The following is a 12,700-nucleotide window of genomic DNA, read 5'->3' as shown; positions in this document are numbered from 1 at the left end:
GTTTATTTAATAGATAAGAAACAACCAGTCTTTGCAACTTGATCTGATGGCTGACAGAGGAGAAATGGCAGGCAGTCCTACTTGGAAATGGTACATGGCAACCGATGGTTAGAACAGACTGGGTTGATTTTCAAGGAAGGGTGATGGAATAGAACTGCAGCAGTTTTCATGGGAGGCTGATCTCTGTTGTCCCTTTTAGGGGATAAATTATGCATTAGGGAGATTACAGAGCTGAATCAGGAGGCAGGGTAAGGGGGACAGAGGGGTAGTAAAAAAAAAAAGACAACCTTGGAAAGCCCCTGTAGTTAAAGTTGGCTGGAAACAGCACCCAGTCTCTCTCTCATGCCCACCTGCAGTGACCTTTGGGACCGAATGTGCAAGGGAGCTTCCAAAGATAAGAGGGGCTTCCCACGGTGCTAACAGCCCAGCTGGGGAGGAGGAGGGGACATGGTGACTCCTATCACCACTCCAGCGAGCTGTCACCCACCTGAGGCTGAAAAAGCACTAAGACCTGCTGCTTGAAATGTTGGCATGAATGGAGAGGTGATGTTTTTGCTACTCTCTTGTTGACGCTGTAAATGAACACACGAGCAACTCTGATTGTGTGACCAGGAAAACAAAGCAAATACACCCAAGATACAGAGATGGGAGGATTCTCCAGGAAGAAAACCATCCCTTGGAAAGAAGAACAGGGCAGGAATTTCTGCTCTGACGTTCTGGCCAGGAAATCAGCTCTCAAGAGGATAGGAAATAAATTTAGGAATTATGCATACAAATATTAATAAGAATTTTTCTTTGTAGTAAATGTATTTTGAAGACCAGAGAAAACAAGAGTTATACATTAATTTCTGTATGACTTCTATGCATGTATATTTACATATTCCATTGTATTTTGATGAAGAATTGTAGTTCCTTTTCCACATCAAAAGAAACAGAATGATTATGACCAGAACAGGCCCAGGAGAAAAGTTTAATTACACTTTCTAGAAAACTGAGCACAGAGAGGTTAAGTGACGAGCTCCAGGTCACACAGCCGTGGATGGTTCAGCAGGATTCAGACCTGCCAGGTCTGATTTGAGAACCAGGAGGGCATGGCAACCCACTCCAGCATTCTTGCCTGGAGAATCCCATGGACAGAGAAGTCTGGAGGGTTATAGTCTGTGGGGTCACAAAGAGTCGGACACAACTGAAGCAAATTAGCATGCACGCCTGCTCACACCACTACACTGTATTTGCAGATGGATATAAAACATGTTCTAAATACCTATATTATATATATATATATATATATGTATGTATATTTGACTACTGTGGTGTTGGAGAAGACTCTTGAGAGTCCTTTGGACTGCAAGAAGATCAAACCAGTCCATCCTGAAGGAAATCAGTCCTGAATACCCACTGGAAGGACTGATGCTGAAGCTGAAACTCCAATACTTTGGCCACCTGATGTGAAGAACTGACTCACTGGAAAAGACCCTGATGCTGGGAAAGACTAAAGGTGGGAGGAGAAGGGGATGACAGAAGATGAGATGGTTGGATAGCATCACTGACTCGATGGACATGAGTTTGAGCAAGCTCCAGGAGTTGGTGATGGACAGGGAAACCTTGAGTGTTACAGCCCATGGGGATGCAAAGAGTCAGACATGACTGAGTGACTGAACTGAACTGATATAACACATTCCTTAAAAACCGCCTCTAATTGGCATTTTATCTATATAATTAACTTTTGGAAATAACTAGATAATGAAATAATTTTCATAGATATCAAAGAATATTTATAAATTATGAAATAAACACTCACTTAAAAATTTTTATGTCTGTGAATAGACCAGAGAATACACTTTTTATTTTTCATAAGTTAAAGCATAAGATTTCCATGACCCAAGCCTGACCTGTCCCATGTTGCTCTGCCAAATGAAAAAGGAAGAATATATTAGATATAGCATAACAAGGGCTTTGTTCGGTGATTCATGCACTGGAATTTTAATGTTATACTTTTCTTACAAACATGCTTTTAATAAGGCAGTAAACTGTATTTAGCTAAAGATGAAAATAATTGATCCATTTCGGGCCATTAAGGCGGTAGATTTTTTGTACTTTACTTTCATCCTACTTTTCATTTTCATGGAAAGTACAGAGGTAATAGCAGTTGAATTTCAATTAGTTTCAATTAATGCCATAAACTGTTATAATGTATTAGGTTGCTGGGTTCTATCTGAACCCCCGCCCCACCAGCTAAACCCTCCGGGTTTTGTTTGCTGTTGAAAGCCGGTGATGTCAGCCCTTCTCCGGGATGCTGGAGCAGTTCTAATAGTTTAGGATAATTTACATCTATAAACCCATCCAACTCCAGAGCCCCCAAAACAATTTCCTTCTGACTGGACTCATTCCATCACAGAACAACTGTTTCTCCTTTGGAAGCAGAGGGAGGCATGATAAAACAGCCGGGGGTTGGAGGGAGGAGACTGGTGATGCTTTGGGGGAGATGTTTGTGCATTTCCAAAGGGCAGAAATTCAGAGGAAAGCTAACTTCCTCTTAGTTAAAAAAAAAATTCATTGTTTCTGCTATCTAGAATCCATCTGTCCTTTTAGAACAATCCCTCCATCATCCTCAGGACAAGCCCCTCTTCTTGAGTCCCTGGGCTTCAAGTTGGGCTTGGACTGTCCCAGGAGTCAGGCGTGATTCTTGGGTGGACATTTGACTCAATCCCCACCCGTGAGACACAGGAGATTTTTTTCTCAGGCTCTTGGCAGAAGGGCCCTATCCTCGGTGCCCCCCTCCCTCCAACCCCACCCTGAACTACCGAGAAAAAGGAGAATTAGCACAGAGGGAGCAAAAGCTAACTCTGATGAAAAACGTCCACATTCTTTCTGGCGTAATTAGGAACCACGAGCTGACAGACAGAGTGACGGTAATGGATGCGGGAACAAAACCCTGTTCCTCCGTTTCATGGAGTGCCAACTTCTAGTTTCCTGCTTCAAACGCCATCGGCCCATCACTGATGTGGAAATAAGCTAGATGCGGTCTTGTGCCAACAGGACCACCAAATGGATCAAAGGTGGCTGCTTCCAGCCCTTCTCCACCAGCATGGTGGCCCCCACCTCCAACCCCAATTCACCCCGCCGTGGGTGCCAGAGACGGGGGTTCACCTTTCTGAAGTGCTGTTGCATGCATAGCATCACCCTTGGGACCCCAACCTCTAAAACATAATCAGTTAAACCCGGACTTGGCTGGACACTGAGGTTCCCCCCTCACCCCTCCACTTTCCCATCTCATTGCTGCCCTTCACAGAGTCTGCCCGACCCAAGTTGTTGGGCCATGGGTTTTGGATACAAGTCAGATGTCCCCAGCCTCTCTCTTCCCTTGCTTATCCTGCCCTCCTTTAAGTCTGAGCTCAAATCCTCCCTCCTTGGGGAAGCTGTCTCCAAACTTCACATTTTCCTGGGCTCCCATGAAGACCGTGATGCCCCTCTACAACCAGACTGGTGCCTGGTGTACATGGATCTCCATCTTTTGTGTAGAGACAGTGCTAGACTGCACCATCAGCAGGACGGCAGGGGCTGAGATGTACACCCAGGGAACCTTCGTGCACAGCAACAACCCCATCGCACAGCGGTAGTGGTGGTAACAAGGCTAAGGACAGCCTATATGACTGAACTCTTACCATGTAAGAGACATGACCCTGAGTTGGACATGAAATAGCTTATTAATCTCGTTTGCTCCTCACAGCAGCCCATGTGAGGAAGATATCTGGAATGGGACTAATTGAATTCATCTGAATAGGGCTCTAATTATGGAAAAGCAACAGAGAAAGAGCTTCCTCAAGGCAGGAGGTTAACGTTTTTCTTCCCAACTTCTCTTAGCATCCTCTGAAAAGGGTCACTAGCCTAAGTTGAATGAACTTGGCTGGATCGGTTCCTCAGATGCTTTCCAGAGCCTGAGGCAGGCCTCTGACTGTTTAGACGACCCACTTGGAAGATTCCCTAGGAGTATCGTTAAGCAATGGACCTGGAAAGCAGCCTACTCTTAAGATAGGAAGCTAATGTCTACCAACTTCCTAACCTGTTCATTCAGTAGACAAAAATAGGCATGAATGGGTTTTATGCAATGGCTAATGGGAGACATTCTTAAATCTTGCAAAACCATTTATTTCCCTTTAAGTGGTACCAGAATGTCATCATCTTTGGCCACTAGTTAAGGCGATGCAAGAGCATGGATGCTCCTCCCCCATTTGAAAGCCAAGAACTTTTTGCTTTGGAATTTCTAAGTACTCTTCCATAAGCATTCAGAGTTAAGAAATTTCATTGTAGAATATTGTACACCAGTACCCCTCATGAACACAGGCATAAAAATTCTTCTAAATGTGTTAGCATTCTGATTCCAGGAATAAGGATATAGGAATTTTCATCTTGACCCATTAAGAATTATTCCAAGATGCAAAGTTAGTTCAACACTCAAAAATTAATTAAGGAAAAAAGAATTAATTAAGGTAACTCACCAAATTAATGGAGAAAGGAGAAAAAATTATTTATCACCTCAATAGATGCAGAAAAAAGCATTTGACAAAATTCAGCACTTATTTGTGACTGAAAACTAGAAATAGCTAAAAGGCATACTTTTAGATGAAAGTGAAGTGGGAACTTTTCCATCTAAAATAGGAACAAGACAGGAAAGTCCACAATCACCATTCCTGTTCGACTGATGGTCATTGACAAGGCAATATGGCCAAGAGAAGGCTTGATAGGTCTACAGAGTAGAAAGAAGCTAAAAAAAAAAAAAAAACAAAAAAAAACTTGCATTGCCACATGCAAAGGTCCTTTGCTTGGTCAAAAGACTCCTGAATCCTAGCCCTCAAAACAGCCAACAGCTCAATTAAAATATTACATTGTAACAGGACTGAGCACAGTCCTAAGACATAATCATATTTTGTACTGAATCACTGGTTTTTGTGTTTTCCGCAAGTTTAAGTTACATTTTGAGGTCTGGACTTGATGAAATGGGTCCCTGGTGGCTCAACTGGTAAAGAATCTGACTGCAATGCAGGAAACCTGGGTTGATCCCCGGGTTGGAAGATCCCCGGAGAAGGGAATGGCTACCCACTCCAGTACTCTTGCCTAGAGAATGCCCATGGACAGAGGAGCCTGGCAGGCTATAGTCCATGGTGTCGCAAAGAGTTGGACATGACTGAGTGACTAAACAACAAAGACAGCAATGTCACAGACTGTATGGATAAAGGCAGGGTTCTGAAACCTATGATTCACCTATTTTTGTAAATAAAGTTTTATTGGAACACAGTCATGCCCCTTCGTTGACACATTGTCAGTGGCTGCTATCTTGCTACAGCAGCAGAGTTGGGTAGTTGGAACAGAGACCATATGCTCTGCAAAGTCTAAAATTTTTACTATCTGGCCCTTTATGGTAAAAGTCACTGATTCCGTAGGTATACTTAGGTCATAGGGCAGTGATTAAAGAACAGCTAAAATATTGAAACAGGTTTAAATACATACAGATCCAAACTGAAAATAATACCAAGTGCTAATGCAAATATTAAAATACTTCATCAAGTTTTAATCTGGGTTCCCAGTATACAGCTATATATATGTAATTATATATATGTGTGTATATATATATATATGTATCTCCCACACCTGCCCAAAGATTTCAGACCCAGTTGGTTTTATGGGTTATTCCTGTCTAATTTTTAGGTGATGCAAAGTATTTCTGACCCCAGAAAAAGGTGGAAAGATTCCCCAAAACATTTTGTGAGACTAGCATACCCTCGATTTCAAAACTGGACAAGCCAAGCATAAAAGAGAAAACAGGCCAATCTCACATATAAGTTTTGATTCAAATAGCCTTTAAGTATTAAAAAATTGAATTCAGCAATGCACTGAATTCCCTTTGATATCTATTTTTTTATTTTTAATGAAGTAAGTGTAGGAACTTGAGAGTTAACCAAAAAGTTCCACTAAAAATTAGAAGAAAGTATATAATTTTAATATATTAATTATAATAACTAACATTGATTATAATAATTAACATTAATTACAATGTAGTGTGCTAAGTTGCTCAGTCGTGTCTGACTCTTTGCGACCCCATGGACTGTAGCCCATCAGGCTCCTCTGTCCATGGGATTTTCCAGGCAAGAATACTGGAGTGGGTTGCCATGCTCTCCTCCAGGGGATCTTCCAGACCCAGGGATCAAACCTGTGTCACTTACATCTCCTGCACTGGCAGGTGGGTTCTAATTGTTAGTCATAATAACTAACATTAATTATAATAACATGATGAAATTATATTTAAATAAATACATTACATAGATTAATATGTTTGATTGTATATATACTGATTCCCCATACTCCAGTCACTTAGTGATCCTTCGATCCCTGGACTGAATTGAAGGCCTGGGTTAGAAGACCAGCCCATTGCAGGTAGTTAATAACCTGACCAAGGCCCTGATCCTCCCTGTGCTTTCAGTAAAATGAAGAGGCTGCAGAAAGTCACCTCTAAAAGTGGACTCCTGGGTTTCAGTTCAAGACAAACCGGCAGCCAGGCCCTGTTCTGGTTATTCTATTAGTCGAACAATTTCCATGAGCCCAAGTGGGAGAGAGGAAGACACTTAAGAAGACACTTCTGAGTGGCAGAGGCATTTGTACAAATGCTTTCCCCTCTCATTTGGATGCAGAAAGTGGCAGGCGACTTGACTGTGTGCGTCTGTGGGAACGACTGTGCGGGCAACCACGACGGAGAACAATGGGTGGTGAGAGAAAAGAGCCCTTACGACTCAGACCTTTCTTTTTCTTCCGAGGTCTTTTCAGCCTCACAAAAGGAGACATATTTTCCATATAATTGCTAAACATGTTTGCTTATTAAATTATTCTTTAATTAGTTAATGATTTTAGCCATGCTTTGCTCTTCGGATATTCATTTCGTGTAATAAAATAATTATAGATAATTAAACTATCTCCAGCCCTTTTCTTTCCCCCGGCAAACATGCTGGGTATCCAAAAATGACAACAAGTTGTAAATTAATCTGGAAAACAAAGCATGACAGATGAATGATTTGGTTGGAATTAATTAGGCACTAATTATACACTGGAACTAGACGAAGAATAAGACTCATTATGGAAAGAAAATGCTGTTCTGAAAAGATGCACGGGAACCAGCATCCTTACCTTCGGCCGTGATGGACTTGTTCTTGATCCAGGCCAGGGCCCTCAGGCAATCCTCCTCATCGTTGAGGGTGAAATGATTGCAGGGAATTGGGCCGGTGTACCGCCGCAGGCAGCTGTTTGAAACCTCTCTGTTGGTCGGATGGAGGCTAATATCCACCTCCGTCGGACATGGGACCTGAGGTGCATTACAGAGAGATGCTTATTTCGGTGGTAACAGGTGAAGCGTTCAAACAGTAATTAATTCACTGACTGACGGATTCACATAAACAAAGCAATGCCCAGTACAGGCGTGCCTTTATCCGTCTCCAGATAGAATCAAGTTTTAATTTAAAAAACAACAAAACAAAACAAAAACCAGACAGGTGAAATGGCCACTTGGAGCTAATTCTCAAAAGGAACTGCCCTGGTCATCTTGATGTTACGTAACAAATTATTCCAAAGCTTGGTCATGAGAAACCCTCAGGAGGCTCCCAGGTTCTGGAGGTCAGCCATGCAGACAGGGCAAAGGTGGGGGACAGGAGGTCTCTTTGGAGACCTCAGCTGGGAAGACCTGAAGGCTGGGGGTGGGGACTTGACGGCCAAGGGCTGGAATCACCTGGAGATGAACTCAAGCCTTTTTCTTTCCCCAAGAAGACAGGGTGGGTGTTTAAACAGATGACAAATCATTATCAGCCTGTGTCTAGAGGTTGGTCCCAGCTGGGGTGGGGGACATGATGCCACATGAACACCATGTGACTTGAGCTTCCTCACGACCGGGTGGCTGGGTTCCAGGGCGCACGTCCTGGGAGAGGTCAGCAGTCCAGAGGGCTCACGGTCTTCTCTAACCTGGCCCTGGGGAGCCCAGCAGGGGCTCTCCTGACAGGTTCAGTCATGGAGCTCATCATGAAGGTCTGGCCAGGGTCAAGGGAAGGGAAATCAGGATCCACCTGCTCCCATAGGAGGGACGGGGCCGTGGAAGAGTCTGTGGAACTGCATTTGATGTGGCCATTTTTGATTAAAAAAAAAAAAAACTGCATGGAAGCGACTGTATCAGGGACTGAAATTCAAGTGCACAGAGGGTCGAGACACCAAATGAGGGAAGTGGGCTACCACTTACTTGTGAAAATTATTGACTTCTCTCTCACTTTTTCAAAGAAGTATTCCTCCCCAGCCTCACCCTCTCTCTCTCTCTCCCACTCAGCACAGAGCCCTTCCAGTATAATTCCTGTTCCCTGACTTTTGACACAGACACGAGTGAAGACGGATGCTTTCCTCCGCCGCAGGGAAAGTAACAGCACCAGCATGATCATGGATGCTGGCCGGCTCTGGTCCTCGTTGTCCAGGATGCTGTGATGAGCTGGATGGCCCGGACCCCAGCCAGAGTGTTCAACCTGGACTCAGCTCCATCCAGTCACTGCCAGGGTAGTCTCGGGGTTCTGGTTGGCCAGATCTCATCTCTCAAGAAATGCCAGATACTTGGTGTCTTTTTTTTTATGTGGACTCTTGATTTGTTCATTATTTTGGTTCAAATGAAAATCAAACAGACAGGCGCCGTCATGGAAGCCAAGTTAAAGGGCAGAGTGAGACGGGTGTGCCCGGTGGCCCCTCGCTGCCCTGCTGGGTAGCATTTGGTGGCCAGGTGGAGATTATGGGAGATGGCGAGGCTGGAACCTATGGCGAAACACCCAGGCAGCCTGGCTTCTATCAGAGGAGCCAGCGTTCTGCTCGCTTGTGGCCTGAGGCCTAAGGGCGTGAGGCCAGACTCCTACGGCTACAGAGGGCAAAGTGTTCACTGGCCGCAGAGACCAACACGGACTTCAAAGAGGCTCTTCCTCCCCTGAGGACCACCAGCAACCCCTGGCCATGAGGGGGATGTGAATGCTGGCTGGTGCCTGAGCATGTGGGGCTTCACTAAACCCCAGATGACATTTGGAGAACTTGCTGGTACATCCTTCCTCAAGAGAAATAGTAAAGTGTGACTACACGACTGTGATGTATGTAATTCAATTTCAAGTGGGACTAAAGAACAAAAAAAACAGAATCAATTTTTAAACCTGAATGTCTTTTCTCTGTGAGGAGGCTGGCCAGAAACTATGGTCATTTATCACAACTAAAGGGCTTCCCAGGCAGTGCTAGTGTAAAGGACCTGCCTGCCCATGCAGGAGACGTCAGAGATGCGGGTTTGATCCCCGGGTCGGGAAGATCCTCTGGAGGAGGGCATGGCAACCCACTCCAGTACTCTTGCCTAGAGAATCCCCACGGACAGAGGAGCCTGGCGGGCTGCAGTCGTAGGGCTGCAAAGAGTCAGACACGACTGAAGCAACTTAGCAAGCACGTATGCATCACAACTAAAATTGTGGTGGCAATCTCTTATTAGCAATATAATGTATTTAGCAATATCACAGTAAAATTCTGGTATTAAGCACATTTGCGGTCGGGGGCTTTGGTGAGTGATTTAAAGTGCACAGTGTGGAATACTGTGCCTTAGAGGTTTGAAACTTTATCAGAACTATAAAAAGCACTGTACTGATAGTTAAGAGAAAATGAAATTGGGGTAACATTATATCAGTTTAGTAAATCATGCTTTAACAAATCAGGAAAAATCCTTGGCAGAAAAAGGCAGAGCTGAAGAGCAAACTGAGAGCCGTTCAGTTTATAAAACTTTAAACTTATCATTCCAGATAGCATGTGCTCAGACGGAAAAAATAAAACCACAGAAAGGAGGGGAAAAAAGGAATAAGGTCAAAAATGAAAATCAGTTTGCTATAATCCTGTGATGTAACTGCCGCCTAAAGATCCATATAATTCTTCTGTGCACTGAAGCGGGTGGAGTTGTTTTTGCACATTTCTAAACTATAAAGAATTAGAAATTAAAGGGATAATGTATTTTCATATTCGCACAGTGGCATGTCACAAAACAGGCAGAACTCAAGCTAGAATTTTTAAGTTACCAAACTAATTAAGTTGCCCACACAGAGTTTAGCAGAACTCGATACGTCAAAAAGGATCTATGGGGGAAAATCATATGATGTCATCAGTGAAAGGAGGGAGTAAAGTTCAATAGGAGGGCATTCAATGTAGAAGCCCATCAGTACCAGCTCCCCAAACCAGAGGTTCTCTGCCACCACTAACCTGGCACTAAACTGTGTCTGGAGAGAAGCAGGGGACTTCCCAACCACTCCAGTGATTCAGGACTGAGCATCACCTGCTGGTGGGAGCCTGTTGGCCACCCTGTTCTCAACAAGTTAACACGGCAGTAGGGGATGCTGGTGGCCTACCATTACTCTGTCTCCCTTTCTTTCTTAGTAACAGATTCCTGGGACATATGCCCAGTTGGAACATTTCCCCACTTATGACCTACAAAGTCAAGAGAGATAAGCAGGCATCTTTGATGAGGGATGCCTTGGAAGCAGGAGGGAAGAAGGCAGTGGGAAAAGTCATTTTGCCCTAGTCCTTCCTCTCTCCTGCCTCTTGCACATGAAATGGCTGGAACCACAGCAGCCACCACAAGATGCTGAGGATAGAAAAACATTCTAAAGGCAGAATAACAAAAGACAGATGGGACTGGGTTCCTGATGACACCTGGAAGCCACTTTACCAGAACTGAGTTGCTTTTCTCCAGATACTTTTAAAGAAAGAAAAAAACTTAAACAAAATGAAACAACAACAACAACACAAAACAACAACCTGTTTATCTGACTCTAGCTATATGTATTAAGTTCCAGAATTTGTGTGTTGTGAAAACTTTTAAAAGCCATCAAGGGTAACCTCTGCACCACAGCTATGGGAAAGAGCAGGAAGGAAAGGGTAAGGAGGAAGGAAGGGGAAGGAGACAGGGAAAGAGGGAGAGAGGAGAGAGATAGGCAAGGATGAAGAACTGGAGCCTAAGGGCTCTAACCTTAGCCCCTAATCTGCCACCCTGCTGTGACTGTGGACAATTCGTCTTGTCTGACCTTGGGCCTCAGCCTCACGGCATCTCAGTTGCCTCATCTGTGAAATGGGGATTCCTGCATTTCTCCAGTTAATTCTGCTTTGCTGGATGTGACGATTGCTGCTGCTCCTAACAGCTGTATGAATTTGCCTGACACCTTTTGCTGTTGCCCCGTGTATCTATCTTTTCGCTCTTACCCTCTGGCTGCCCATCTTTGCCCCGCCTCCTGGCTTCCCCAGAGCACTGCCACGAGGGGAGTCCCAGCCATGGTTTTCCCATGGCCACGCTGACTCATCTGACTTCAGGCTGACACACTTTTATCTTTCCTCTTTTTGAGACGACCCACAGCCCGGCGTGGGGGCAGGCTTCTCTCGGTCTGCATGATGTGCCAAGAGCTGAGGAGGGGGCTCAGGGACCCCAGTTGTAAGCTCTTGCACACAGTTTTTTCAGAACCAGTGTGCGCTCAGCAATCAGAACAACTAATCCATACATGGGTTGAGGGGGAGGGGTTAGAGGGTGCTGAATGTGAACAAAAAAAATCTTCATCTTCCAAAATGGAAAGGCCATAGGTCATATCAGAAGTCGACCGATCAAGGGGAAAACTACAAACACATTTCTGCGAGTTCTGGGGAGCAACCCATGAAGACTGAATAACGGAAATGCCTTGGAATGGTTGAACCTGGAGAGAGGGCTTGAAAGTAGAGACTAGCCCTCCTCATGAGAAACCCTGCAACACAGTGTAGCTTGTGCATGAATTTTCTCATTAAAAAAAAAAAAGTGTGGTAGATCTGGATATCAAAAATATTGCACGATATTTTAGACTGATCCGTGCCATTTACAAGACAAATTAGAGGTTAAGGTTTGTAATTATATTTTATAACAGATATAACATATAGTCTTCTCGCTTACTTTCATCAGTTTGTTAGTATGTTTTTAAATCACAGAATTGGGACAAAACCATGAGAGACTGGAAGAGAAGGAAATAAGGAGAGAAATAAGAGCTGGAAGCTCCCAATGAATTCAGCTGCCTTTAAAAAATACCAGCTTATGTACCTTTAGTTTTCATGTCCTTCTGGAAAAATTAAATTGGAACACTCTTGATCACTTCTTCATTTCATGTTGCCCAGTGTAAAAAGGGCAAGAGCTTAATGTGCCACAGACGAAAGCCGTGGGGCAGCTGGGCACACATGGGCAGGCGCCCGGGACTCTGGACAGCTGGCCGGGCCTCCTCTCACATTTTCCCAAGTCCACGGTCACAGGGAGCAGCTGGAGCTCTGAGGTGGGGGTGGGGGTGGGGGACAGAGGAGTGCTTGCTGTTTCCTTCTGATTTCATGTTCAAAAAAGAGGAATATTTAAGGACCTAGTTTATTTTTATACTTCATCCAGAAAAAAAAAAAAATCCTTTTCTACACTTGGAGAATTGGATTTCTTTAAAAGAAGAAGGAGAAGAAGAAGAAGGGGAGGAGGAGGTAGGAAGAAAAGACATCACTCAGAGGTTGATCCGAGCTGGACCATCAGGGGTTCCCTTGACGGCCTTGGCCTCACCTGGAAACAAGTCAGAATTGAGATTTCTCAGCCACACACCCACCCCCCGCCAACCTTCTGGCATCTGCA

General features: G+C 44.3%; 1 protein-coding gene across 1 annotated transcript in view; it reads right to left on the bottom strand.

Moving 5' to 3' along the window:
- The window catches only part of CFAP61 (cilia and flagella associated protein 61), a 244,628-nt gene that overhangs the window by 63,716 nt on the left and 168,212 nt on the right, over positions 1–12,700 (bottom strand). The window contains exon 21 of the mRNA XM_061126429.1: positions 7,177–7,355. Coding sequence (XP_060982412.1) covers positions 7,177–7,355 — 179 coding nt within the window. The remainder of the gene's footprint in view (positions 1–7,176; positions 7,356–12,700) is intronic.

This window comes from Dama dama, chromosome 23 (genome assembly GCF_033118175.1).
Source record: "Dama dama isolate Ldn47 chromosome 23, ASM3311817v1, whole genome shotgun sequence".
Lineage (NCBI taxonomy): Eukaryota > Metazoa > Chordata > Mammalia > Artiodactyla > Cervidae > Dama > Dama dama.
This window is presented reverse-complemented; position numbering and strand designations above follow the sequence as displayed.